At 58.9% G+C, this 25,531-nt stretch overlaps 6 protein-coding genes across 8 annotated transcripts; all 6 read right to left on the bottom strand.

The window, feature by feature from the left end:
* Nucleotides 1–2,137: 2,137 nt before the first annotated feature.
* On the bottom strand, nt 2,138–4,086 carry ABB37_05567 (hypothetical protein; the record flags this gene model as incomplete). Its single annotated transcript, XM_015803644.1, has 1 exon — nt 2,138–4,086. The coding sequence occupies exon 1, from the start codon at nt 3,656–3,658 to the stop codon at nt 2,138–2,140; it is 1,521 nt and encodes a 506-aa protein (XP_015657469.1). The 5' UTR covers nt 3,659–4,086.
* Nucleotides 4,087–4,747: 661 nt separating this feature from the next.
* On the bottom strand, nt 4,748–5,845 carry ABB37_05566 (putative mitochondrial hypothetical protein; the record flags this gene model as incomplete). Of its 2 annotated transcripts, none has more annotated exons than XM_015803642.1 (1): nt 4,748–5,845. In XM_015803642.1, the coding sequence occupies exon 1, from the start codon at nt 5,693–5,695 to the stop codon at nt 4,748–4,750; it is 948 nt and encodes a 315-aa protein (XP_015657467.1). In that variant the 5' UTR covers nt 5,696–5,845. The 2 variants fall into 2 exon arrangements, with proteins under 2 accessions (XP_015657467.1, XP_015657468.1); XM_015803643.1 differs by having other exon boundaries at nt 4,748–5,826.
* A 461-nt stretch (nt 5,846–6,306) lies between these two features.
* Nucleotides 6,307–12,443, bottom strand: ABB37_05565 (hypothetical protein; the record flags this gene model as incomplete). The annotated part of the gene is made up of 1 exon (XM_015803641.1): nt 6,307–12,443. The coding sequence occupies exon 1, from the start codon at nt 11,821–11,823 to the stop codon at nt 6,307–6,309; it is 5,517 nt and encodes a 1,838-aa protein (XP_015657466.1). The 5' UTR covers nt 11,824–12,443.
* Nucleotides 12,444–14,565: 2,122 nt separating this feature from the next.
* On the bottom strand, nt 14,566–16,904 carry ABB37_05564 (hypothetical protein; the record flags this gene model as incomplete). Its single annotated transcript, XM_015803640.1, has 1 exon — nt 14,566–16,904. Exon 1 carries the CDS (start codon nt 15,760–15,762, stop codon nt 14,566–14,568), a length of 1,197 nt encoding a protein of 398 aa, XP_015657465.1. The 5' UTR covers nt 15,763–16,904.
* A 1,194-nt stretch (nt 16,905–18,098) lies between these two features.
* On the bottom strand, nt 18,099–20,353 carry ABB37_05563 (dynein intermediate-chain-like protein; the record flags this gene model as incomplete). Its single annotated transcript, XM_015803639.1, has 1 exon — nt 18,099–20,353. The coding sequence occupies exon 1, from the start codon at nt 20,175–20,177 to the stop codon at nt 18,099–18,101; it is 2,079 nt and encodes a 692-aa protein (XP_015657464.1). The 5' UTR covers nt 20,178–20,353.
* A 625-nt stretch (nt 20,354–20,978) lies between these two features.
* Nucleotides 20,979–25,372, bottom strand: ABB37_05562 (putative protein phosphatase; the record flags this gene model as incomplete). 2 transcript variants are annotated; one of them, XM_015803637.1, is made up of 1 exon in its annotated part: nt 20,979–25,372. In XM_015803637.1, exon 1 carries the CDS (start codon nt 25,302–25,304, stop codon nt 20,979–20,981), a length of 4,326 nt encoding a protein of 1,441 aa, XP_015657462.1. In that variant the 5' UTR covers nt 25,305–25,372. The 2 variants fall into 2 exon arrangements, with proteins under 2 accessions (XP_015657462.1, XP_015657463.1); XM_015803638.1 differs by having other exon boundaries at nt 20,979–25,368.
* Between the last annotated feature and the right edge of the window lie 159 nt (nt 25,373–25,531).

Raw genomic sequence — 25,531 nt, 5'->3', positions numbered from 1 at the left:
GAGAAGAGACGAGGAGAGAAGCAAATCAAAGGAGTAATACATGCTTAAATGATTATCAGCACGGTTGTAGGGCGTAAAACGTAAAGCCAAAGGAAAAAAAAGAAGAAGAAGAAAGAATAATAGAGAGCGAAAGACGAGAAAGGAGATGAAACGATCGTGTAAAAACAATAATGCGAAACCACAGAGAAAAGAGAAACAATCACGACGATCCGAAGGTAAGCATTGGAGTCGAGAGATAAAAACAGAAAGGAGGAAAAAAAACCCTACTACAGACGAGACCTATCTAACGTGTATAAGAGCTTCCATATTGACAACAGAAGGAGGCGTAAATCGAGAACACGAAAGGGAGAGAGAGAGAAGAAAAGAAAGCTAAGGCAGAAAACGGAGATGGTTTAAACGAGATAAACGAAGATGGTCGTTAAAACAAAAAGATGAAGTTGAAAAAGAAGCTGCTGCGTTCACCAATCGAATTGTTTCTAAAGCCTCTCTTATGTACAAACACAATTAAAAAAGGAAATGACGATGACGACCTGAAGAACGGACGAAATGGAAAAACACAAAAACCACAAGAGAGAGAACGAGAAAAGAGAAAGAAGAAAAGTCTTTCCCGCATCGACGTCAACGCGGGAGAAAGTAAGAAAAGAGAACGCCTTCTGTGCACTCAGGCGTGCTCTTCTGCTCCTCCGCAGTGAGGGAGTGTTTTCCTTTTTGACTACTTCTCCCCTGGCTAACAGCCTTGTCACCTCACGACCGGATGTTCCGTTTGGCGTGACACTCGGCTGCGAAAAAACATATATATATATATATATGTATATATATAAAGAAGATCTTCCGTTTACTGAATCAAACATTAAAAGCCAGAAATCAAAATAAAGATGTGCCTCGTACCTTGTTAAAGAGGAAGAGAAAACAAAATAGTCAAGAGAGAGGATAACGTTTCAAACCCTCCGACGTCTTCTTCTAGGCGTGCAGATAATGTTTGATTAACCGTCAGCAACACACCGCCTTTTATATTTCTTTCTTTAACCTGCTGCGCGTGTGCGTTAAATTACATACATAAATTTCGTTAACTTTTTTCTTCGCTATTTGTACACTGCACGCACTAAGACAGAAGGGTTTTTGTTTTCTCTCTTGCGTCAACGATACATCGTCGTCGTCGTCGTCTCAAAAAGGCGGCCGTCGCAAGGGCGGCCGTAGAGATCAGCGCGTTTTGAGGGCAGATGACCAGAGCGCTGCAGACGGTGGAGATCCTGTGAAGAAACAAATAAAACAAAAAAAAGCGGGGAAAAGAAAGAGAGGAGGAGAAACGCCTCTGTCCGTACGCCGTGTGCAGAGTCGTGTTACGAGATTAGACGTAAAACCAAGAAGCAGTTTTATATATATATATATATATATATATATCGGTGGTTATTGTACTTTGTGGAGTATGTGCTTATGCATATAGATGGTTAACACTCTTGCCCAAGAGGCCCTCCCCCCCCCTCCCCCTACACGTGGGCCGGTAAGCACCAACACCTTCCTGTGTGGGTGTGTGTGTGCTTCGCTGAAGCGATCCAAAATACAAGGGTTTCTACTTCCACTGCTTTGACCGTCGTACTACGCAGAGGGGGGAAATCAACACCAACATGCGGAGAGAGCGAAAGAGGAAACCGTAAACGGATGAATCGGAAGGAGCACTTCCGAAACGAGTTGGGCGTCGAGAACGCCACAACCAACAACAACACAAGAAGAAAAACGCAAAAATAATTGTCGTGCGAGTAAAACAGCCAGCCAAACCCAGAGAAACAAAATCAGAGAAGAAGACAGACGAGGAAAACACACCTTCGCAGAGGGCAAATGGAGCGCAAAGGACGTCTATTTGAGCGCACCCTCGCCGCCCCGCCGGTTCGTCTTTCCATTTTCTTTTCACAAAGCACGCCTCCCTTCACGGCGCTCATTGCGTCTGCTCACGAGTAAACGAAAAATAAATACATGAGATAAAGCAAGGAGAACTAATAATACAAGAAAACAGGCGACTTTGTGGGTCAACAACCGTTGGACGAAATGCTTTATTCCCTTCAGCAGCAGGGTTGCGTGGATGCCGTGCGTGGTGCTCCTCTCCGTCGCATGCACTTCATCCCTGCCTCCCCAAACAAACTCACTCCAAGATGGAGTTCGTCATGCTGGCCAAGGTCGATGAAGGATTGCTGCCACAGCAGCTGCTGCTGCTCGCCACCTCCTCCAGCGGTGTCTCGTCCGCCACGACGTGGCACGTGGACTGGCGGCCGTGCATCATCTCCACCAGACTGCGCTGCGTGCACGTGGTGCACGCGTTCTTCGACACGACGAAGCGGCGCAGCTTCGGGCAGGTCAGCCGCGAGAGGAGGTTGCACACATCGCGGAAGCCAGCGTCATTGATGCCGTTGTCGGAGAGGTCGAGGCACTCCAGCGGGGCGCAGCTGCGCAGCATGCTGGTCACGACGGCGACGGCGCCGCAGTTGCCGAGGTAGCAGGAGCCGAGGTCGAGGTGCGTCAGCCGGCACATCCGCTCCAGCCCGCTGGCGAAGTCCATCACGCCCTCCACCTCCAACATGTTGTCCGCCAGCCGCAGCTCCTCCAGCTGCGTCGACATCGGCAGCTGCTGCGCGAGCACCTTTCCGCTGCGGTAGGTGAGTCCGCAGTGGGAGAGGTCCATCACACGCAGGGCCGGCAGGCTGCCCACACCGGATGCGAAGGCAGCGAAGGCGGCATCGCCCATCAGCGTGTGCGACAGAAAGAGCCCTTCAAGCCGTTCGCGGCAGCCACGCAGCGCCTGGGCGACGCCGGCGACGGCGGTGCGCTTGCACGCGTTGTCCGCGACGGAGAGGACGCGCAGCGAGGCGGGAAACCCAACAGGCCTCGACGGCTCCGCCGGAAAGACGAAGCACAAAAGGCAGTCGTTGTCCGACACGTCCAGCAGCTCCAGGGCGGACGTGTGCAGCGCCTCCGCCACGCACGACGCGTTCGCCGCCTCCAGGCCGCAGTGGGCGAGGCAGAGCGTCTTGAGCGATGTGCGGGCCTCCGTTGCGGTCAGCAGCACACTGAGGGCCCGGCACGTCTTGGCGTCAAACTTGTTGCCGCTCAGCTCCAGTGTGGTGAGGCACGGAAGCCTCGCCGCTGTCAACGCCTGAAGGAGCTGCGTGACGGCCGCGGCAGAGAACGAGTTGGAGGAGACCCGCAGCGATTGCAACGACGCGGGCACCCACTTCACCAGCGCCTCCACGGCAGCGTCACCAAGGCTGTTGTCGCTGACATCGAGCGAGGTCAGCTGTGGGGCGCGGGTCTTGAGTACCTTCAGCAGGTGGTCGAGTTGCAGCGGGTGCAGTTGTGCGCCGCGCAGGCTGAGGTGCGCTACCCGTTCCACTCCTCCCGCCTCGGCGGTGCGAATCAGCTGTTCCAGCAATTCGGTCTCCGCAGTCGCGTTCGAGAGGTCGAGACTCTCAACAGCGCCGAACTGCAGCAGGTGCGTTGTCAAGCACTGCAGGTTGTCGTGGTCGAACAGGGCGGTCGGGTGGAGGGAGAGGTCGATGTGCAGCGGGTCCTGCTGGACGAGGCTGTACAGATCAACGGTGGCGGTCTGGGCCACCATGGGGAGAGAGGTACCGGCGGCGTGCGTGACAGGCGCCGCAACGGCGGTCATCAGTATGCAATGCCCGACTTGGTGCTCTGGCTTTGTTTTTTCTTTCTTTCTTGAGTGAGAGAGAGGAAGTGGGCAGTGAGGACGGCTTTCTACCGCAACGGACAGCACAAACACGGTTGGTCAGCGAAATGAAAGAAACGAATATCGATTGTGAAGCGACACAGGTCGATATCGTCCGCTGCGTGTTTGTGGGTGCGTGGGAGAAGTCCTGCAAAGATGCGGGGTGGAAGGGGGACGTGATGAGCGGAGGGGCGGACAGCAACAGCAAAGGCTTGCAAAAAGACAAGCGGGAGATTACACAGGGAGGAATGCGAGTAATCAATGGGAAGGAGAAGAGGATCGGTGGCGCGAGAGAATGAGAGGTGTGAGATTGGGGTTTGGGTAGAAGGAGATGGGCGTGTATGGATGTGTGTGTGGGTGTTTACGCTACGTTCAGAAGAATGGTGATGATGTGGAGACAGCAGCGGTTTGCAGGTTAAAAAAGAAGGAGCGAATAATAAAGCATGGAAAACCAAAAACCATTCACACCATGCAGTGTGCCGGGAGCCGCGAAGACGCATGAGGGAGGGGAGCCCCTCTTCTCCTCGCAGCACTCAATCAAATGTTCTTGAGAAACCACTTGAGACGTGCGATAGACCGTAGAAACGACGACGCGTGCGGGAGGGCGGGTGCTGCAATCGTCGTGCCGTGAGGTCCACCTCCGCCGGCACAAAGAAGTCGGCCTTCTCCGCACCCCAATACGTGTTATTAGCGTTATTATTTCCGTTCACGTCAATCATATGTTGCTTCGTACTCGTTGCATTTCGAGCCAGCGTCCCCAGCCGGTTGTGGTAGTCAAAAGCAAGAAAAAAAACTGACGTGCTCAACCACCGAGCAAAGGATGCAGCACTTCCACAGCACCAAACCCCTTTAAGATGCACACCGCACTTGTACCTGCGTGTGTGCGTGCCAACGATAATAAGAAGAGTAACAACAAAAACCTTGCGCTTGCAGGGCGTCTCATCTATGAAGTCGAGAATCTATCTACACAGGAAGAAGAAGCACGTCCTCGTATCACGGCACCGGCCAGTTAAGTCGGCGGAGCCGTTGCTATATCTTCATCTGCGCGAGACGGCCGTCGCTTGAGTTTTGGGCAAAAGTCGCTGCGAAATCTCGAAACGACACCTCCTTGTCTTCTAACGGCGCCGCCGCTCCTTCCTCCGCATCGCTGTTCTCACGATCTGCATTGGAGCCCCACAGAAGCCCCGCAAGGTCGCGCAACGCAATCGGCATGGAGGTGAGCGCGACGAGTTGGTCGCAGCACCGGCCCAGCGTCAGCACCCGCCGCGGCGGCGTCCCATCCAGCGTCCACGGCACAACCGTCGGCTTCGGCGTGCTGCTCGTCACGCCACCGACGGCGTTGCGCGTGAGTTGAACGTAGAACTCCGCGACACCGCGGGCTCGCTGCTGGGCGTGATCGCGCACCGCCTGCGCAAACTTCGCCTGCGGGGAGTAATCAACCGTGAAGGGGGACGGCTGCGCCACCTTGCCGACCGGTGCGTTCAGCACGCGTGCGGAGAGCTGCTGCCGGGTGCCGGCGTACGCCAGGGCGGCCCCCACCTCGTCGGAGGCGGCCTTCAGCGGCACGCACCGCACCCCGGTCTTTAGCGGAGCCATCTGCGCTGGGTCTCGGTAGGCGGCTGTGATGTTCACAACTTGCACGCTTTGCCCAGCGCCGGCGGCGTCGCGGACGTGGCGGATGCCGTGCGGCGTCTCGCAGCGCGACGGCAGCGGAACGCGGCGCAGCCCATTCGTGGGGAACTCCCTCGTCGCGGTGGACTCCCGATTGTGGTTGCCGTAATGAAGGCTGCGCTGCCCGGTGATGGGGGACGGGGCGCCGCGTTGGTGGGCGCTGCCGGCGGGGAGTTCGGCGGGATCTGCTGGGTCAGGGGCGAAGAGGTTCAGGGTGCCGCGGTTGGCGCGGGATTGGCGAGGAAAGGTGCGGCGCGCGGAGACAGGCGGTGCCTCGTCGTCGGAGGGCCAGATGTACGGTTTCATGGGTGTGTTGCCCTGGTTGAGTGTTTTTGCTATGTCGAAGCGATGGGCTGTCTATTGAGCGGTGTGTAGTGATCTATAGGGGTAGTCTATGCTTGTGTATGCGTGTGTGTGTGTGTGTGTTAACGGGTTCTGCACGGTGGTTCTCCTCCTTGCCGCGAAGCGAAGCAGGAGAAAACGAAAGTTGAAGAAGGAGAATTGGCAGGTACGAGCAGCCGCTCTTCTGTTTGGGGAGCACCGACGAGGCACTGCCTCAAAATATAAAATAAAAGAGAGAGAGAGACAGTCGTTTTGCTTTCATTGTTCGCGTCTCGTCTCCCAGCAGCTGCGCGGCGCTGATATTTCTCTTCCACGACGATCAACTTCGTCATGGAGCACTTCATCTTATTGTATCGACATTTATTGTTGCTCCGCCACAACAACACTGAAGAAAGATGCGTCCAAGTAAACAGAAACAAACAAAGAAACACGTAGATGCACAAAAGAGATTATAGTTAAAATTACATAAGTTTCGCTGACGGACAACGCCGCACGCGTCGCAGAAGGAACCAAGGCCAGCCGTATCAACGCACCACCGACAACAACAAGTAGCAAATAACACTTCACAGATAACATTACTCCGCAATCCACGGAGAGCGGCACAGCGGACACACGTTGTTGAAACCACTCGCCCACCACGTGTAGAGGCAGTTGGAGTGGAACGCGGAGTTGTGACACACCGAGCAGCGCACATCCGGCAGCTTGTGGTTCACCGCACTCACCACGGCGAAGCAGATGGGGCACGGCTCGATGCCGCGGAAGTGCGCCTCCAGGTTCTGGTGGAACAGGTCGATGCACTCCCACACGTTCGCCGAGCCACCGAACAAAACAACGGACATCCTCAGCATCCAGGCCCGCCACTTCTTCATCGACACGCCGCACTCGCGGCCGCTCTCGTACTCGACCACCGGCGGGCGCAGCGGAAAGGCGGAGGGAAACGAAATGCGCACGGCGACCTTCGCGTCCTCCATTTCGTAGGTGAGGTCGATCAGCTGCTGCACCACGTTCAGCTCCACATTGCAGCCCTCGCCCACCGTGAAGGTGCTGCCGCCGTCCGGGCTGTGGCCCAGCACAGACATGAAGCTCTCCTGGATCAGAATAGCAGAGATGTGCTGCCCCACCGAGTCGTAAAAGAGCGCCCGCCCTTTGCGCTCAATCGTCTCCAACCAACTCTTCGTCAAGGACAGCGTAGAGCCGTGCAGCAGCTGCGTGAAAACGGCAAAGGCACCGCGAGCCAGTTGCGCCATTGGATCACTGGCGTCGACGCGTGTGAGAGCCACCACCTCGAAGCCTAGCCGGCCGGTCGCGCTTGTGTCCGCCGAGGGAGACGGATGCACCGACGCCCCGATAAAGGTCTCATCGAGTTGCCGCATGTTCTTCTCCAGCGGTGTGAGCATCAGCGTGAAGAGGAGGTCCAGCAAAGCGTAGACCTGCTTCTGCCACTCCTTGTCCCGCGCCACGTTGCTGCTGGCGGGCGCCTCGTCGCTCGCGGCCGGCGGCGGCGTCGTCAAGTAAACACACCACGACAGCAGGTAGGGAAAGAGCAGCATCTTCTGCTTGTGCGTCTTCATGAGCACCGCGTTCTGCTGGCGGAACTGTGCCACCTTGGCCGGCTCGGCGGTTGAGTACTCCCCCCGCAGCGGCTTTAGCGAGGAGCGCTGCATGATAGTCTGCATGGACGCCTGTAGCGACACGGTGGAGCGCATGAGGGTGAGGTTCGCCAGCAAACACACGCTCCGCATCACGCCCGCCACCGTCGACAGCCCCAGCAGCTCCAGTTTCGCAATGTTCGTGGCGAACAGCCAGGCGTAGGCGAAGCTCAAGACCGACGCGATCCTCGCCACGCTGATCTCCGAGGCCCGCAGCGCCATCACATCGCCGGTCAGCAGGTCCCCCATAAAGCGCGATGTGAAGGCGATCAGCTTCGCCAGCGAGGCCACCTCCGTCTCCTTCGTCGTGCGCAGTCGCGAGACCGCCTCACACACAACATCGAAGACAACCAAGTTCACCGTGCTGCGCAGGACGCTGTCCATGCGACTGTGCAGAATAACACCGCGCCGCGCGAGCACGGCAGCCATGGCAACGCGGCGCAGGGTCGTGAGGGCCACCGGGGCCCCGCCCACCAGCGAGCCGCCGCTGCCCTCCTTCTGCAGCCGTCCGTTGGGGGGTAGGTTGCGCAGACGGTGTGAGCGGCAGAGAGCGTCGACGATGGCGCGTGTCAGCTCGCTGTACACCTCCGGCGTGGGAATGCGGGTGCACGCGAGTTCCGCGAGCAGCTCCAACCCCGCCAGCGGCGTCTGATTCGCGGCGTATTGCATAATGCTGCGCACGGTGCTGTCCGCCATCGCCGGCAGCGAGGCCAAATGACGCACCACGACCAGCGACAGCTTCGCCGTCGTCAGGTCCCAGGCCGGCAGCTGGCAGCTCGCCTCCAGCAGCAACCGCTCCCGCTCCGGCGGGATCTGCGCGGCGATGTTGAAGCGCAGCATATCCGCCGCCTCGTCCACGACGGCGAAGAACGTCGTGTAGGCCAGCGCGAGGGGACCGGCGATGCCGCGGGCGCCCTGCGGTGAAAACAGCGCCGCCACGGCCGCGCTCGCGACCGCACTCACCAGTCGCATCGCACGGCGCAGAAAGACGGTGTCTTCGGCCGTCGCGATGTCCCGCAGCACCGCCGCCAACGTCGGGAGAAGGTACGGAAAGACGGGACCGCCGCCGGACGGCTCCGTGGAGGTCAGCTGAGCGGCGACCTCCACCGCCACCGCCGCCACATCGAAGCACGCGAACATCGCAGGGAAGACCTTCACAAAGAGGGTGTGGCAGGCGGCCTCGGCGAGGGCCTCTCTACCCGCGGCAACGCGCACCAGCTCGCAGAAGAGGTGCGCGACCGCCTTCGGATCTGCCGCGGCGACCGCCCCCGCCGCCCCCGGGCCGTTCACAGCGTCCATCAGCCGAATGAGCTGCCCGGTGCGCACCACCGTCGTGAAGCGAGGACGCACGACGTCCAGGGAAAGATAGCCGTCGTAGAGAGTGAGCGCCGTCTCATTCGAGACGAGGCCGGCGATGTCCGCCGCCATTGCCGTTTCCTGCCACACCGACTCCGCCGTGACGAAGGACTGCAGGTAGGCCGTAGAGGCGAAAGGCGCGACTTGAAACAGCTGATGAGCGGCAAAGAAACACAGGGGCAGGTCGTCGCTCTGGTCCAGCGTTGACCGCAAGGTGGCCATGGCCACCGCGTCGCGCTCCTCTCGTGTAACGGCGTAGCTCTCGAGGAGGTCCGTCATGCGCTCCGTGAAGGAGGCGGCTTCGCCCGTGCTGAGGCCGTGCCTCTTCGCGTCGAGGGCGAGCATCACCAAGTCCTCCGCCTTGCTGCCGCTGCTTCCGCCGTCACTATCGCTCTCCGCTCCTCCAGTTGCGGTGGACACCAAATACTGTTGCTGCGCCTCCAGAGCCAGGCGAATTGCCTTGACAGAGAGGTACTGCTCCGGGTAGACGCGTGGGGCGAGGGCAATGGTGATGTACGTCAACCGCGTCAACAGCGTGGCCACGAAGTCCTCTTTGGAGAGGGCGATGAGGTCGGCGAAGTCGCTGCCTTGGCGCAGCAGCGCGGCCCACCGCAGAAGTGTGCGCTCCACTTCAGGGGCACGATTTTCCACATGCGCGGCGTTGGCGGACGATGAGGAAGCGACGGAACTGCCGTCCCCATCCGTGCTGAACGAAGAGGAGCCGCTGGGGGAGGAAGACGACGTCTCACTCGACGAAGGACTGGAGTCGTCGTCGTTGTCATCGCTGTTGATCTCGCTGTCCTGAGCGTCCTTCTCCCCCTCCGCGGAATCGGACTCCGCCTGCTCCGTCAGTTGATCCAAAATGTTCTTCAGCCCTGCTCGCAGCGCCTTCTTTACCATCTCGCGCTGCTCTCCGCTCAGGCATACACCTCTCGCCGTGTACTGCAGCACACATCGCTCCACCTGTTCCGCATCCAGCCGGCCGACGGCGCTCTTGAAGACGTCGAACAGCTTCATGGGGTCCTGCAGCATGTGCTTCAGTGCCGCCTCCTTAAGGGAGTGCTCGTGGGTGGAGCTAGTCGCCTCCACGAGTGCCTGTACGGCGGGGCGGTGCTTCCACTCCAGTGCCACGGTGACCAACGTCGCGAGCGCAGACGTCCGTGCTGCCGACGATGATGACGCGGACGGCAACTTCTCTTCCTCGCCCGGCGCACCCTCGTTCTGCTGTGGCGGCTGGTCCGCCGGGGCGGCGCGCAGGTGTTCGCTCAGCGCCGCTAGAAGCTTATCCGCCACGTCGTTGGAGGGACAGAAAGAGGTTCCCTGCGTCTCCTCGAAGAAGCTGGCGAGTTGCTCGTAGCGGAGTTCGTGGTCTCCCTGAGCGATAGAAGAGGAGGACGTGGAGGAGGAGGACGAAGAAGAAACCTGCTGGAGAAGCCAGGCGTTGGATGCCTCAAGCACCACCCCCTTGCCCCGTGCCGCGCTGTTGCCGGCGTCGGACAGAGCGGTGGTGGTGATGGGATTTGCGGGGTTGGGCGACGGCGACCCACCGGCGATCGAGGCGCAGAGCCGTCCGAAGAGGCGGCCCTGAAAGCGATCGAAGCTGCGCTGCTCCGCTGCGGCAGGGGCGTCCGGCAGCACGCGGAAGGCCGCGGTGGACTGGCCCGCCACCACCTCCACACACTGCCTAAAGATGTCCTCGCACCGACCACCCGTCTTCAACAAACTCTTGGCGACGGTTTGAATGGCCGTCTTTTGGTACCGCGCTGCCTTCGCATCGCTCTGCGTCAGCTGCACAAGATTGTAACAGATTACCGTGAAGAGCTCCACGCTGTCTGCCGTGGCCGCGGCGTTCTTCTTGCGCACGCAGTGCAGCTCCCAGCACTCGAGCAGCGCGCTGAGAAGCACGTCCAAGTCACGCGCACTCACGTTCGGCGTCTCCGTGACAAGATGCAGCCTTTCCACCAACGCGGCACAGAACTCGTCCAGCATGCCATCGCAGCGGCTGTCCTTCGAGAGCGAGGTCAGCAGCGGAAAGAGGCAGGGGTAGATGACATCCGCCAGCTCCGCCTGCTGGCAGTCCATGAAGCTGTTCACGACGTCATCGAGAAAGCCGGGCTTCATGTTACCCACCACATCGGCCACATTCGTCTTGCACCAGAACAGCAGCAGCTCCCACGTGCGGGAAGCCACCGCGACGTTGGGGTCCAGAATGGACCCCAGCAACGCCTGCGACACCAACGCGTGTATCTTCGGTGTCGCCGGGCAAATAGCCACGACGTCCCGCAGCAACGCGAGCACTGCCGACCGGGCCAGCGGCGTCTTCAGCAGCAGGTACGACTTCGCCGGGCTGCGCGACGGGATCAGCGCGCCAAACGTCTCTGCGTCCTGCACAAACCTCAGCACTGTCGGCTGCGACGCGCTCACCTGCTTGATCATGTAGCCCATCGACTTCAAGGCCGAATAGAGTTTGTTCGCATTCGGGTCCAGCGCGTCGTCCTGCAGCGGCTTCTTTGCCGCCATCACCTCCGCGACGGCGGTGCGCAGCGTCTCTACAATGGCGTCCATGAACTGAAACAGCATGCGCAACTTTTTATCCGCAGCGAAAGCGGCGTCAAAGGCGGCAGCGGCCGCACGGGACACTGCCTGCTCCATGTCCGACATCCCCATCACCCACAGACCCGCCAGCACCTTCAATTCCGGGGCGATCGTCCTCTTGAGCTCTGTGCCACGACTCATGAGAGCCTGCAGGAGGCGAAAGCTGTACGCGCGGATGGCCGGTTTCGGGTGCTGTGCGTGCTGAATGATGGTCTCTGCCGTTGCCTCCGCGTACTGCAGCAACACCTCCAGCGGCGTCGTCTCCATCAGCTCCAGCAGCTTCTCAAATGCCTTCTGCTTGGTGACCTCGCTTGTCTTGTTCAGCAGTTTGAGGTGCACGACGTACGCGCCTTCACTTTTGGCCGCAGTGGCGCTGTCGGTGCCGGTGCTGAAGCCGCCGAGAAACGAGCTGAGGCCTGCGGGGGCGCCCATGGAGTCCACCATCGCCCGAGCGGCGCTGCTCTGCGAGCTTTTGGAAACACCGCGCGGCATCTTGTTGTTGTCGGCGTTGTTGACCTTGTAAGGTACTCCTTGGCGGTGGCTCTCGTCGTGTCTCGTCCGTTTTTCTTCCTCTACGTGAAATCGCGCGTTGTGTAGCCGCTAGGACATGCAAAAACCGTGCACCTCGCGAAAAAGAAGAGCGCGACAGAAGTTTCTCGTGTCCCGTAACAGGCTCAGGATGAAAACTCCGTTCACTGTTGCAACGCACTAATAATAATAATAATCTAAAACAACGCAGTACGCGGTCGAGTGCCACGTAGCCGCGACCGACGTCGCAGAAGACTCGAATAACGAAGGCGCAGATTAAGGAAAAAAAAAGGCCCAGTAGCAAGAAAGGCAGCAATTTTTCAAACGTGTGCGTTCATGAAGTCACTTCGGTTAGCGCGGCGCCTCCAGAAACAGTTTCCTCACGAGAACAAAACAAATTACTTCGAAGAAGACAAATGCGACTCGACAGGGGGAGTCGGAGGGGCGAGATAAGAAAGAAGAACGCTTGGCGTGCGTGTGCGCTTGCAATTCCCTCGTCCTATGTCGATTGCGTGTGTTTGCGGTTGGTAACGCGCGGGGCCGGCGTCGTGCAACGCAAGAGAGACAAAAAGAAGAGGAGAACTGCGAAGGTGCGGATGCACGAAACGGAGCGGAACACGAAACACCATCAACAATGAAGTCGGTTTGTGTTGAAAGGAAGAAAGTGTGTGAAAGAATGAGGCGCATGTGCGTGTGCGTAATGCATGTGATGGAGGTCAGGAGGGGAGGAAAGAACAAGATGGACGCGACTTGATCACGGAACCGCACTAAACGATGCTTCGCTCCATGGAGCTGCGGCGCAGCACTCGGCGAGGCGGCACAAAGCCGGTCTTAAACAGTCCAGGTCACCGTGCTCACCGCCGATCAAGAAAATGATACATTAGGGTACGAGCAACCCGTGAACGCCTCCCGTCCGACGTGGCTCCGGCGCGGCGCCAGATGAAGCGAGAGGCACATCTGGCCGATTCCGTCAGGCATTCGTTCCCCCCGTTGTTTCTTTGCTGTTTTGCTTCTTGCTGCGGTGTTGCACGAATCACCACATAAACCGGAGGTACCACGAAACGTGATAAGCGACCCCAACACGATGAAAAAAGAGGTGCGTCTAAAACCGAAAGAGAACGAAAGAAAGAGAAAACAAAGCAAAGCCCCAACGAGAAACTCTGAAGCACAGCGCATGTGCCGATATCATCAGAATAAAGAGAGGAGAGAGAGAAGGTAAAAGATACAAGGTCAACAGAAGCGAGCTGAGCAAGGCAAAAAGGAGAATTGGCGCTGACGTCACTGCAGCGGTACAGGAGGTGACCAAAGCGGCACGCAGTAACGAAATAAATGCGCATCGAAGCACCTAGAAATGCCGAAGTCACGCTTTCCTGCTCCGCCTTATTCTCTGCCACGCACACTCGCACACATGTTCATGGCTCCATTCCTTCTCCTCCTCCTCCTCGCTGCTCACCTGCCGCTCTCGTTGACACGTACATGCCACACCGAAGGCTGCAGCGTGGATCCACGTACAGCGCTGCTGATTTACAAAAAAAATGAAGCCAAATGGATCCCCGAAGTCCTTCAAAAACCCTCCAGAAATACAAAAAAATGAGAGTGGAACAAAAGACATTAGCAGAAAAGCGAGGCTTCCAGCGTTCACGCAGCTCCACCGTGACACGCACTAACATGCGAAATACAAAAGAAGAAGCGAGAACACAGTCCGACGCCACACACGCGTCGCAGCGATGGAGGCTGTGTTTCTCGAGTCGAGGTGGAAGTTGCCGAGCAGCGACGACCCTACGAAGTGACGTGAAATTGCGCTCTTGCTCACCTCAACAACACAAAAGCAGCAAAGAAAAGAGGGAAAAAAGAATCTATCGACAACGTCAGCAAACAAAGCTGTGCGGACACACACACACACACAACAGGGACAAGTTCTTGCGTACTGAAGGAAGAAGAGGAAACAAACACGGCGAGAAGAGGCGGCACCGGGGATGCCCGTCTCGCGCTTTTGCTGTCGAATTGAAGTGGAGAGAAAAAGAGGCAAGAACAAACGCAGCACACGAAGAAGTGGAAAAATGACAGTACTCTCCGTCCGCAAACCACGACAGCCGCGACGAGTAAAAGGAGTAGGAAAAGGATTTAAAAGAAAATCTAGCTAGGCAGGAAACGCGCAGCTGACCTCACCACAAACTTGCTTCGCGTTTTTGCTCATGGACTTCTCGTTTAGTTCTGAGTACTGTGCACTGCCCTTCGACTCTAATTATTCTTTTTCCTCTTTCCGACCAGCAACAACAACAGACGATAGACTTTCGCCACCAAGCTTTCATCTATGATTGTATGGTGAAGAGGGCGCACATTGAGAGCCCGTCTTGTTGTGCGATACTTAAAATGGAGAAACAGAAAATAACTGCAGGCGTGTGCATACGTGTGTGTGTGTGTATGTATGAAGATAAGTTGAACTTCTTTGTCGTGTCGTGTGACCGCACCGACTATCCCCGTCGCCGATGTACTTGATGCTACTCTTCTTTTTGCGTTGGTGTTGATGATGCAATCGACGCCTCCGCTCCTTTCCACACAAGGCAGGAGGAGGCCGCCGCGTGCGGTGCTGCTGCTTCTTTGGATCCGAGGCATGCATAACTGTATTAAAACACCAGCCGCTGTATTAAAGTAGTAAATGAAAGGGCAGCGGCCCGGTGCCACCATCCGTTCTCTACTTGCGTGCTAATACACCCAGTGCTGCATAATCGAAGTGTTCGGTGGGGCCGTGTTCGCGCGCACAAAGCGGCCAATCGGAGGCCGCTTCAGCTCCGGTACCTCCGCCAGCGGGATGCTCTTGAAGAACTCCGGCAGCTCGTAGCTCACCGTGTGACAAAGCTGCCCTTCCGCCATCAGGCACCGCAGACCTTCACAGACGGGCGTGCCCCGCTCACGCAGCATGCGCAGCAAGGCATCCACGACGTAGTACACGTTCACCAACGCCGCATCGGTGCGACGGCGCGCGCCGTGGAAATCCTCGACGAGCAACGAGTTTCGCGGGTGCATCTTGCAGCAGCCGACGGAGTTGTCGACAATCAGAACGCGGTCCATATCGCGCCCCAGCAGCTTTAAGTTCTTCGTGTGAATCGGCTGCGTAAACCACACGTTGTTGCGGTAGATGACGTCGTCAAAGATGATGCCCGTCTGGTGCAGCTGCTCCACCACCGGTGAGGCCGTCTCCTTCGTCGAGGCCGTCCACAGCACAATCTCCAACTCCTTCATGTGGCGCAGCGCGTTCAGCACGTGCAGGCAGTAAGGGCGCAGTACCGCCTCCGACTGACGGGCGTCGCGGTTGCTGACGAGGGTCTCGTCGAGGTCCAAGACGAGAGTCAGCAGCCGGCTCTCGTCCTGCACTTCAGTCAGCAGCGTATTGGGGAAGAGCGGCTTCGCGATGGTGAGGACGACTTCCTCGTTTGGATCGACGGAGCGGCGTGGGGTGGTGGCGGCTGTCTGCCCCTTCGTCTGCGCCTCCAGCAGCGAGCCTTTCACATCCAACGACTGCCGACCACCCGTGCTGCGGCTGCTGCTGAGGCTGCGGGTGCTATCTAGCACGCGCGTTACGCTGCAGCGCACCGACGATGCACGTAGACGCACCGCCGCAGCCGGGCTGTCGGTGAGGCCGCCGTCGGTGTCACCATCGGTCGCCGCCGCGTCGAAGCGGTTGGAGGCGGGGTTCAGCAGCGACGCCCGGTGCAGCCGCGACTCGCGCTTCGGCGACGGGGTCACCTCGATCACGTCGCACGTGTCCACCAACTCGCGAGATGACGAGTTCGCCGTGCTGCGCAGGCGGTCGTTCCACACGCGGGTGATGGTGGAGAGCGAAGAGGAGTGGGTGAGGCGAGCCTGGGAGGAGCTGCGACGAGCCTGCAGAGACGCACTCATTGACTGTTCAGCACGGAGACTACGCGCTCTCTCCCCCGTTCGTATAGTTGCTGCTCTTCTTTCTGCGAGGATGAGAAGGGCCCCGGAAAAGAACGATGTTTCCAAAGCCGCACTCTTCCAGATGCTAAAAAAAAGGAGAACGGGAAATCACCTTTGTGTTCTGTAGGCGGAGGTTCCCCTCTCGATACTTTTTTCTTCAAGTATTCAACGCGTGTACGTATCGGATCTGCGTTGCGCGTTGAAAGACGCCTCTTCCACTGTGCTGCTTGAGATACCGAACGCGGTTGACTGTCGCTGTCGCTGTGGCTGTCTGTTGCGGTGCTGCGCGAAGGAAAACGTGAGGGTGGGAAGACAGGCGCGAGCGGGTGAGCGGCTCTTCCGGCTTCGCTGTGAAGGAGCGCTGAGGGAGATGCCAGTTTGAAATGATCAAAGGAAAGTGCGAGATGAGATGCCACAGCAGCCACTCTTCTTCTCCTCCGCAAATCTATGACGTCGTGCAACGGTGAAAGAAAGGTAAAAAAAGGGGGAACAAAGCTCGGAACAGCAATTAAAGGAATAGATAAAAGAGAGATGGATGTGCTGTGGGATGAGGAGAGGAAGCTGCTGCTTCTTGTGAGGACGATGGAAAGGGCAGTAGCAGCGCTGGTGTGAATCTATGGTGTGACTTGTCAGCCTTCGCAGTGCCTTCGCGTGTTTGCGGCCAACGAGCAAACGAGAAAGCAACACAGAAAAATATATAATCGAGTCGCACAGTCACAGCGAACTCCGCAGAGGAAAGCGACAGGTGTATGCGCGGTGTGTGGGGTGTTCCGTCTGCGTGCGTCTTTGCCGGCGTGTGTCTCTAGAGCACTGAGAAAGGAAAACAAAGAAGAGTGCGAAGGGAAATAGAATCTATGTCTGTATGTGCCTGTTGAGCAGATAGCGTATTGCTTGAAAACCCGCGGGTTGCCACGTCGGTTTCAAAACAATAATGTATAGCGCCTCGCGAGAGAGAACGCGCACGAGTCTGATCTGCCGATAAAGCGAAGATAGAAGACACACAAAAAGGTCCTGCAACAGCGGGGAAAAGGAAGCGGACTATGCGTGCCGCGTGAGAGGAAAAGAAAACCTGTGCCGCGCTGTTTTCACCGTGAAACGACGCTGCGGAGGTTAGATAGGCAGCGGTGCCAGTGGAGCCAGATGCAGAGGTGCGTACCGCGGTTCACGGAACAGCCAAAGAAAAAAAGAAAAAGAAAAGCGTAGGTGAAGACAAGAAGATACGTTGAACACGAAGCGTGCAGGAGCCTACAGGACGAGAAGAACACAAACCGCCGATCCACCCAACTCTTGAGTCCTGATGAGCTGAAGGTGACCTTTTCCTTTATCAATAGACGGTAAAGGAGAATACTTGCAGGCAACGCTCGTTACCCATTCCGCACACCGCAGCCAAAGGTGGGTGTATGAGCTCCCTCTCGCTCTCTTTCGGAAGGCGTGGCGAAACTGTCTCCGACAAGTCCGGAGTATTACAAGGGCAGAATACTCCAACCGCTCGCATTTCACTTCGCTCCCTTTACTTCGCGCGAAGTTTAAAAAAAAAGGGCACGCCTTCCAATACTCGCAGTAAGGCGTCACACAGCGATCTCTCTTGCGTTGATCCGCTTCCTCCTCCTCTTCTTCCTTTTTGGGGGGATTTGTATCATCATCTGCGTACGTCGTGGCCGACATCTCAACCACGCGCTGCAACACAGGGCTTGAAGAAATACAGTATACATCACAAAAGTACATCGAAAAAACGTTTAATAACGGGGGAGATTTACCGTAGCTGGAGATGCACACCCACAGACACACACACACACACACCTGATGCATCACGGAGGATATGTGTTGCTGATGCGCAGGCACACAGGCATCAAGCAAAGCAAACGACAATAACACCAACAAAAGACTCCGAGTGCTTAAAGGAGATACGACGACGTCAGAAAACGTGTGGGTGGGTGCGTGAGCGTGGAACAGCGAAACGGTGTATCCAGACAGCGAGCAAACACCACGGAGACTGCTGAGGCCACCGTCGAAACGCTCCGCACGCAGCTCCGTTCTGTTGCAAGCCGTTTCCTTCCTTCCTTCAAGGAAAACGCCGAAGCGTCTTTTATGAGAAGGTGCTGCGCCGCACGGAGGCGAGAAAGCATTGTCCGCGACACAGAGCAGCACCGATGCCACTCACACTCGCGCACGCAGAGACGTCATCTGGGGGAACAACACCAAAAGTCAATTGCTACAAAGAGAAAAACAAGAACAAGAAAAGCCTCCGCGCAACCTCAAAGCATGGGAAAAAGAAGACGTACGAGGAGGAGCTCCAACTACGCTGCCAACAACGCCCGGTCCTTCAGTGTAACCTCTATCAGGTGGTTCAGCTTCTGCATCTCCATCTTATGGTGGTCCGCATCCGTCGGCTCTCCCTTCGCAGGCTTCGACACCTTGCGTAGGTTGGGCGACAGCTTCAACGTCAGCACCGTGCCGCGCGTGTCACCAACGAAGAGGATCGGATCGGCCTCGCTGAAGACGACGTGGGTCAGCTTTGCGTTCTTGACGACGGTCTGCGCACACAGCGGCTCCGTTTTGTTCTGCGCCACGTCGAAGACGCACACCTTGCCACCGGCCGTCACAGCTGCGAAGACGGTGGAGCTGTAGGGCGCCCAGGCCACGTCGCCCACCGCGTCGCCCAGGTCGAAGACGACCAGCGGAGACGGTGAGCCCTTCATCCACAGCTTCACCGTCCAGTCGGCGGAGCAGGTGAGAAAGACGTCCGGGTGGAAGGGGCTCCAGCGGGTCGTGTAGATCGCCATGCTGTGCCCCTCATACCGCTCCACGCACTGCCCGTTGTGCGTCATGGTGCAGAGCAGCAAGTTGCCTTCCTGCGTGCCGATGACGGTCTTGTCGTGGATGGGCGAGTGGTCAAAGGACATGCCACCGAGCTCGCCGAGCAGCGTCTGCTCCGGGTCGGAGGTGCACACGCCGGTGCTCAGCTTCAGCGCATTGCGCGACGTCAGCTCCTTCTTGTTCAACGTCCAGTTCGTCACACGGCCGTCGGTGCTGATGGAGTAGAAAGAGAACTCCGTCATGCTCTCCACCCACAGGATCTGCCACACCGGGTCCGTGTGCTTCCCGGTGCGCACGTTGGCGCGGTACAGTGGGCGGCCGTGACTGGCCCCCTCGCTCTCGCTAGAGCTCACCCGCATGTCGAAGACGCAGACGCTGCCGTCGTAGAGACCGCAGGCCAGCAACGCCGGCTCCCGCGGGTGAAAGGCGAGGCAAAGCACACCGCAGTCTAAGTAAATGGAGAACTCGGGGTGGGCGGGCAGCGCCGCGCCGGAGCCGGTCGGCACGGCGTTCTTCAGCGTGAAGCAGTGCACGGTGCCTTTGCTCGGCTTTTGGAAGTCGTAGCTGCCGTAGCCGACCGCGAAGAGATCGGAGTAGCGGCCGTTCAGTGCGATCGCCGTGACGGAGCGCTTGCGCGTCTTCTCCGTGTAGAACTGCCACAGCGGCAGCAGTGTGCCGTCCTCCTTGAACTGGTCGCTTTGGTCCTCCCAGTACTTGAAGTCGTCGATGATGTCGTGGCAGTCGTTTTGGTTCACCATCCGCTCCATCACCTGCAGGGCGTCGCGGAACGCACGCGAGGCCAGCAGCTCCTCCACCCCCTTCGGACCGATGTCGTCCTCGGCACGGATGCCTGTAGCGGCGGCAGCGAAGGCCAGCGCGGTCTCTTCATCCTTGCCGGCGCGGGCGGCCTGTACGGAGCGCCGATGCGCCGCGGCCGCCTTCTCCGTCTCCATCCGCTCGCCCTCGTAGGCGTCGTAGATCGCCCAGGCCGTCGCTAGCCCGCTGAAGGTGGAGGACGGCGGCGGGTCCGTCATGACGCTGCGCTCCTTCAGCGGCTGATTCATGGTCTGGCTGCCGCGGTCACTATAGTTGAACTGGTTCTTCAGGATGCGCGTCGAGACGCCCTCGTCGATCAGGTCGGGGTTTGTCTCTGCCGCCGCGGCCGCCTCGACCTCCTGAATGCGCCGCTGCGAGTCCTCTTCTTGTTGGATGGCCTCCGCGGAGTCCCTGGCGATCGTGTTGCCGTTAGTAGAGAAGAGCATCGACACCTGTCGCGTGCTTGGGAAACACTTGTAGGTGCGCGACTCCTTCTTGTAGTCGTAGTAAACGGGCGCGGACATGACATGGGGGTCGGCCGCCTTCAGAATGCGCTCCACCACGGCCTCCGCTGCGGGTTTGTTGGCCTCCGGCGCGTTCGCCGCGGCAGTACCGTTCACGGCTCCGGCAGCCGCGGCGATGTCCTTGCCCATGCTCGGCTTACGGGGGGCATTGCTGACGGAGGGCTGGTGAGACTGGCGGTGCGCGAGGAAGGAGGTGCGCGGCGAGACCCGTGAGCTCATTGTTGCCGTGTGCGTCTCTGCGAGGTCGTACTGTAGGACGTAACTCGGTGTGCTCTACCCGTTCTTCTCTGTGCTGTGGTGCGAGACGACTCCTTTAAAAAAAGAAAAGAAAGAGAGGAGGCGCAACGCAGTAGTGGCGAAGAAGATGGTGAGCTTTCTGCCAGCGTATGACAACTTGCAAGAATAAAGGTGGGGATGGGGAGAAGGAGGGGGGAGAGGGAGGGAGAAAGTTTATGCGGTAGAGTGACGCTGATCAAGGCGAACGTGCACGGACGTGTGCGAGCCCATTCGTGGTGTTTTTTTTTTTTTCAGGAGGGACTCATCCCTTACATCCCACACGGCTCCATGAAGCGCGATAGAGGAGGCGCGTGTGCGTAGCAGTACGCAAAAGAAACAAAACGAAGAGAAAGCAAAGGAAAAAGCCTTCACTGCTTGACGTGACTGCGGAAACGGTATATATATGTACTTATATATACGGCAAAACGAAAAGCCAATCAATCCTATCTGGCGTTTGAAGCAGCGGGGTAGAAGGTGCGAGAGAGTGAAGGGAGAAGTGGATCGCTGCACACAAGCGCGAGGTCTGCTTTTCTGAGAAGAATCAAGGAAGATTGAGTACGGAGAGGGGGGAGGGAGGGGTGAGTGCTGTGGCTACAAAACACAAAACGTGAGACTTTGTTGCAGTCGTTGACAAACACTGCATTAACAATCGAGTTGGGCTTCAAAAAAAGGGGGAAAAAAGGCGCCAAAGGATATTTTTGGCGTTCGCAGGAAAGACAAGGAAAAAGGTAAACAGGCGAAAACTTATTGCTCCCTTTCAACGCGCTTCTTCAGGATCCGCTGGCGCTGGACTTCAGCGCAGGCGGAGACAACACCCCACCGATCATGTGGCTCGACTTGCTCTTCATCCTTCATGCGTGCGTCAACCTGTTCGTGTATGAAGCAGCGAGACTGCTCCCTCTCTTCACGTGGGCCATGAAATTGAGCAGGGTCACGGAACGATACTTGCTCGAATGAGCCCGCCAGCTCCTGTGCGCCCCACGTGGCCAGCTGAAAAGTAGTGGGCAGCAACACACAGGCAGCCGCCTGCGTAAGCCTCTTGCAGAGTCGCGTACACGTCAGCAAGGAGAGCAGACGACCTTCTTCAGCGAGCAGCGCGCCGTGCATGTTGGACGTGTCCTCCGGAGCGCCACGCACCAGCAGGGAGAAGCTAAAGCGATGTAGAAAGTGTACCAGCCCCCCGCTGCCAAAGATGCCGCAGCAGCGGTGCGCCCCAGTTGCCGATGGACATGCGCAGCAGCACCACACCTCTCGCGGCGACCACCAGCGCGGTTGCACAACACCCTTCACGACTGTCACCTCCTCCGCGGTCTCGCACAGCTTCGATGCGGCATCACGGGGGCGATTCCAGATGAGCTCGCGAATCAGTCGGCAGCGACGTGCGTCCCTTTCGTCGTTCATCGACTCACACTCGCCCAGTTCGCTGTTGCTGTCAGGCGGCTTCTTGTCTGGCTGGAGGCTCGGGAAGCTGAAGTCACGCATGCTCGCCGACAGCAGCAGCTTCTCAAAGTCGGCCTCCGTCGGCGCCCCGCGTTGCGTCTGCGGTGTGTCGGGCGGATGGCGTTGCTGCTTGACAGCCGCATCCTCAGCGGACGATGACTCCGCCCTGTGCGGGTCTCTGCGAGCGGCGATAGCGGTTGCGGATGACGTAGTGGCCGTTATGGCTTCAGCCGTCGACGTTGATGTTTCCGCAGCAGAGTCCTCCCTCACTCTCGCGGCCACCTCGGAGACCGTTGTATCAAACACCAACGCTGACGGTGCGTCATTCGACAGCGCCGTTGCTGCGTAGCTGCCGCTGCAGAGATGCACCAGCGGGGTGTGCGCTCGACTGCTGCGGGCGCGAGCACAGGCCTCAAAGTAAGAGAAGTCCTCCGTGGGCGGCCCAGTGAGGGGAGCGTAGCCGGAAGCGGCCACACCAGAAACGACTTTGAACGGTGTGTTAGAGGACTGCGGCGTGGTCTCGGCGGAACCCTCGCCATCGGAGAACGACGAGGTGTTCCTGCGCTCCACAAATGCGTCCACGTCAGAGGTCGCGGTGGTGGGCTGCAGCGCCATCCTCTTCTCTTCGGTCGCTCCAGAAGCAGGGCCACCGGCGACGGCGGCAGAACGGCCGCAGCGTCCAGCAGGGACGCTTCGCTTTGCGTGATGACGAGGAGCGCCGCCGTGCACGCCCTTCGCTCCACCCCGCTGCACCTCGTGGCCGTCTGTCGCGGAGCCGCAGTAAACGTCTTCAGCTGATGCAGGAAAAATCTGTACCGCGCTTGGTGGCCGCCACGAGCCACCAAGGCTGGGCGACGCCAACGAGAAGACGGAGGAGTTCCACGGTGGGTCGGCGTGGCGCGAGGACGTGTTCCACGCAGACTCCGTCGCCGTGGTGGTGGGCGTGGGCACCCCCGACGAGTTACTGTAGAGAGCTCCTCCCGGCCGTGCCCGCATGCGATGTCCTACAGCGTCTTTTCCGCTGTTGCATCGACCTTCATGCGCTTCCGCGTCGCCTTCCACGGGGGAGGGCAGCAGCCTCGGCACGCCGCCGTGCACGACAAACACGTTGCCGTCCACTACCGCCGCGATGGGCAGCAAAGCGAAAATACGGTTAAAGCGCGCCCACAGCGCTACGCCCTTGCGTGCGCCGAAGCGCTGTCGACACTTGTACCGCAAGCAGCGCTTGCCCAGCCGCCTGTAGTCGCCGTTTACCAGCGGGTCCTCATGCGGGCCGCGCAGGAGGTGCACCTTCGATGGCTGCAGGCAGGCCCAACTGCACAGCAGCAGCATCACCTCCACGCTGTGCCAACCCAGGTCCACGTAGTTGCCCAGCAGCACCAGGGGGTGGTGCATCATGGACCAGTGGGTAAAGTGGGCCACGCTGCCGAGTACCTGTAGTAAGTCTTTGAAGCTGCCAAAGAGATCGCCACCGCAGAGAAGCGGGGAAGCCAGCCGCCGCACTGGCCGGCCGGCCTCGAGCGTGGCCATGAGCTCTTCGCTGACCGCCATAAACGCGGTGTAGAGAAGATCGGGTAGGCCCGGGAAGGACAGGTAGGTAAATTGATCCGTCGCGGCATCGTACGTGCGGCACAGCGCATCGTGCAGAAAGCTTGCCTTTCTCGCCCCCGTCGTGCTCTCCGGCAAAAAGCGCATCGCACTGTGGAGGACAGCGCCTGTGTGCCGCGTGACAAGTTCACGTGCGACAGGAGGATAGCCCCACGGGCCCTCCTCCACGCACCCCTTTCTCGTCTGTTCTGTGAACTCGAAAACCGCTTCTCGTCTTCGATCGAGCTCGCCTCCCCCGTCGTCGCCCGAGTCTCGAGAGACCACGGCAGACTTGGTCGCCAGCGGGCGGTAGCGATGGGTGCCGCCGAACGTCTCCACGACAAACGGCACCGCCGCCACACGCTGCTTGAGCCGCAGCTTCTCCTTCAACGCACTCCCCATTCTGTTCATCCAGTCACCCGGCGCGATCGCGCTGTGCGTGGGATTACGGCGTGTCGTGCGCCTGTCCGGTGTGATGAAGACGGGGCCGTCCACACCGCGGAGCCAGCGTGCACAATAGCTCCCAATGGTAAAACGGTGAGCATCGGCAGCCGCCGCGGCCGCTGGGGGTGTCGGCCGCCCTCTGACCGGAGCAGCACGAGCCGCCAGTCCGTTTTGGACTGTCCTCTGTCGATTCGGTCGTTCTGCGCGAGGCGGCGTGCTCTGCTTTCGGCACTTCCGGCGTGACTGCATCGCTGCGGCAAAGGCGTCGCTGGAGCTCTCCGAGTCCGATGTCTCTGTAGGGACTCTATTTGGGTCGTCGCTCCAAAGGCCGTACAGCGTCTTCCAGTCTGGCGAGGCCACCGTGGCGACCTGCCCCCACGTAAAAAACGCATGGAGGAGCTGCGCCGTTTGCTGCCGCTGCCGCCCCTTTTGTACCACCGGGGCTGAGGGAGCAGTCCTCTTCCGCACGTCGTGGTGTGACCGCAGCGGGGATGCACCCAACCTGTCTTTACCATTCGTGGTGTGCCCGTTTCTGCTTGCGTTCAGCTTCGACTCGATCACGTCTGACGTGCGTCTCTCCCCGTCCGGGCTCGCCTCCGTCAGCAAGTCGGTGACGCCCGTCGGCCCCTCCGCCCCTGCCCCACTGACGTAAAGCACCTCGGCAGTTCCGCATGCGGCAGCACTGGACGCGGTGCTGTCCGCTACGGAAGTCTGCGCAGCACCGTGAGGAGAGACATCCGGTTCGTGAGTGTCATGATGGCAGTCCTGCTGCTCCGCATTCGTCTTGATGCGCACAGAGGAATGCCTCCGAAGAAGGTGCGGCTCCGCTGGCCCCATCGGAAGGACGAGTTCGCCGGTCATCCACGCGTCGCGCCCACCGAGCGGAGGTTGAGCGGCGACATCGCCCGTGCTGGCGATAGAGGTGCCCGAGAGAGACAGAAAGGCCGTCTGCTGCGCTTCAGCTGACGGCACACGCGGGAGCGGTGACGCGGACGGTGCGTGCGGCTTCGCCTGCTGCCCGCGCATCTTTACCGGTAGCAAGACCGGTCGATGACCGTAGCACCGCATCCCCCCTGCAGCAGCGGCAGCCTCGGCGCACGGCGATGCGGAGGCAGCAGCGAGCGAGTACACGGTGGGGTCGGCGGCGAAGGTAACCTTCTGCGAAGGACGCACCAAGACCGGCGACCCCACACGTGTCAGACGCTGCCCATCCACGTACACGCGAAAGGAAGCGTTTAGGATGATCAACCGCACCGCGCGTGCGTTTCCTTCCGCCACAATTCTGGCGGCTCTCACCCAGTCCCCGGCGACAGCGACGGTGACGGCGGTCGGGGCAACGAGGACGTCGCCCGTGTTGGAGTCCCACCGCACCAGCACACCGCCATCGCCTGCCGTGACGGAGATGCGCGCCATGCTGCCTTTCTTCTGCACCGCCTCGCACTCCGAGTAGGTGAGTCCATGATCGTTGGGTTCCTCCGACGCACCTTCATTCGATGAAGAGACAGACCGGCCGGTGACCGGGTCGGTGTCGTGCGCTTTGCTCCCGCCGCTCCGCCGCACGTCGTTGCGCCGGTCAACAGGAGAACCGTCGCTGGGCATCGCTGCGTGGCGAGGAGGGATAGCAGTCCGTGTAAAGAGGAAAGGAAAGAAGCAACAGACGTCTTACTTCGCCGTGATATTTGATGCAGCGGGAAAAGGCCGGAAGACGCGACAGAGATGGAGACGGGGGAAAGAGCAAAGTGAAAGTGCCGTGTCATCGCCGCCGCCAACGCAAAAAGCGCCGTCGTCTCCGCCTTGTGAAGGCCCAAAGAAGGCGTGGCGATAGA

Source organism: Leptomonas pyrrhocoris, assembly GCF_001293395.1.
Source record: "Leptomonas pyrrhocoris isolate H10 chromosome Unknown, whole genome shotgun sequence".
Lineage (NCBI taxonomy): Eukaryota > Euglenozoa > Kinetoplastea > Trypanosomatida > Trypanosomatidae > Leptomonas > Leptomonas pyrrhocoris.
Note: the sequence above shows the minus strand (reverse complement) of the source record. Positions and strands in the feature narration are given on the sequence as shown.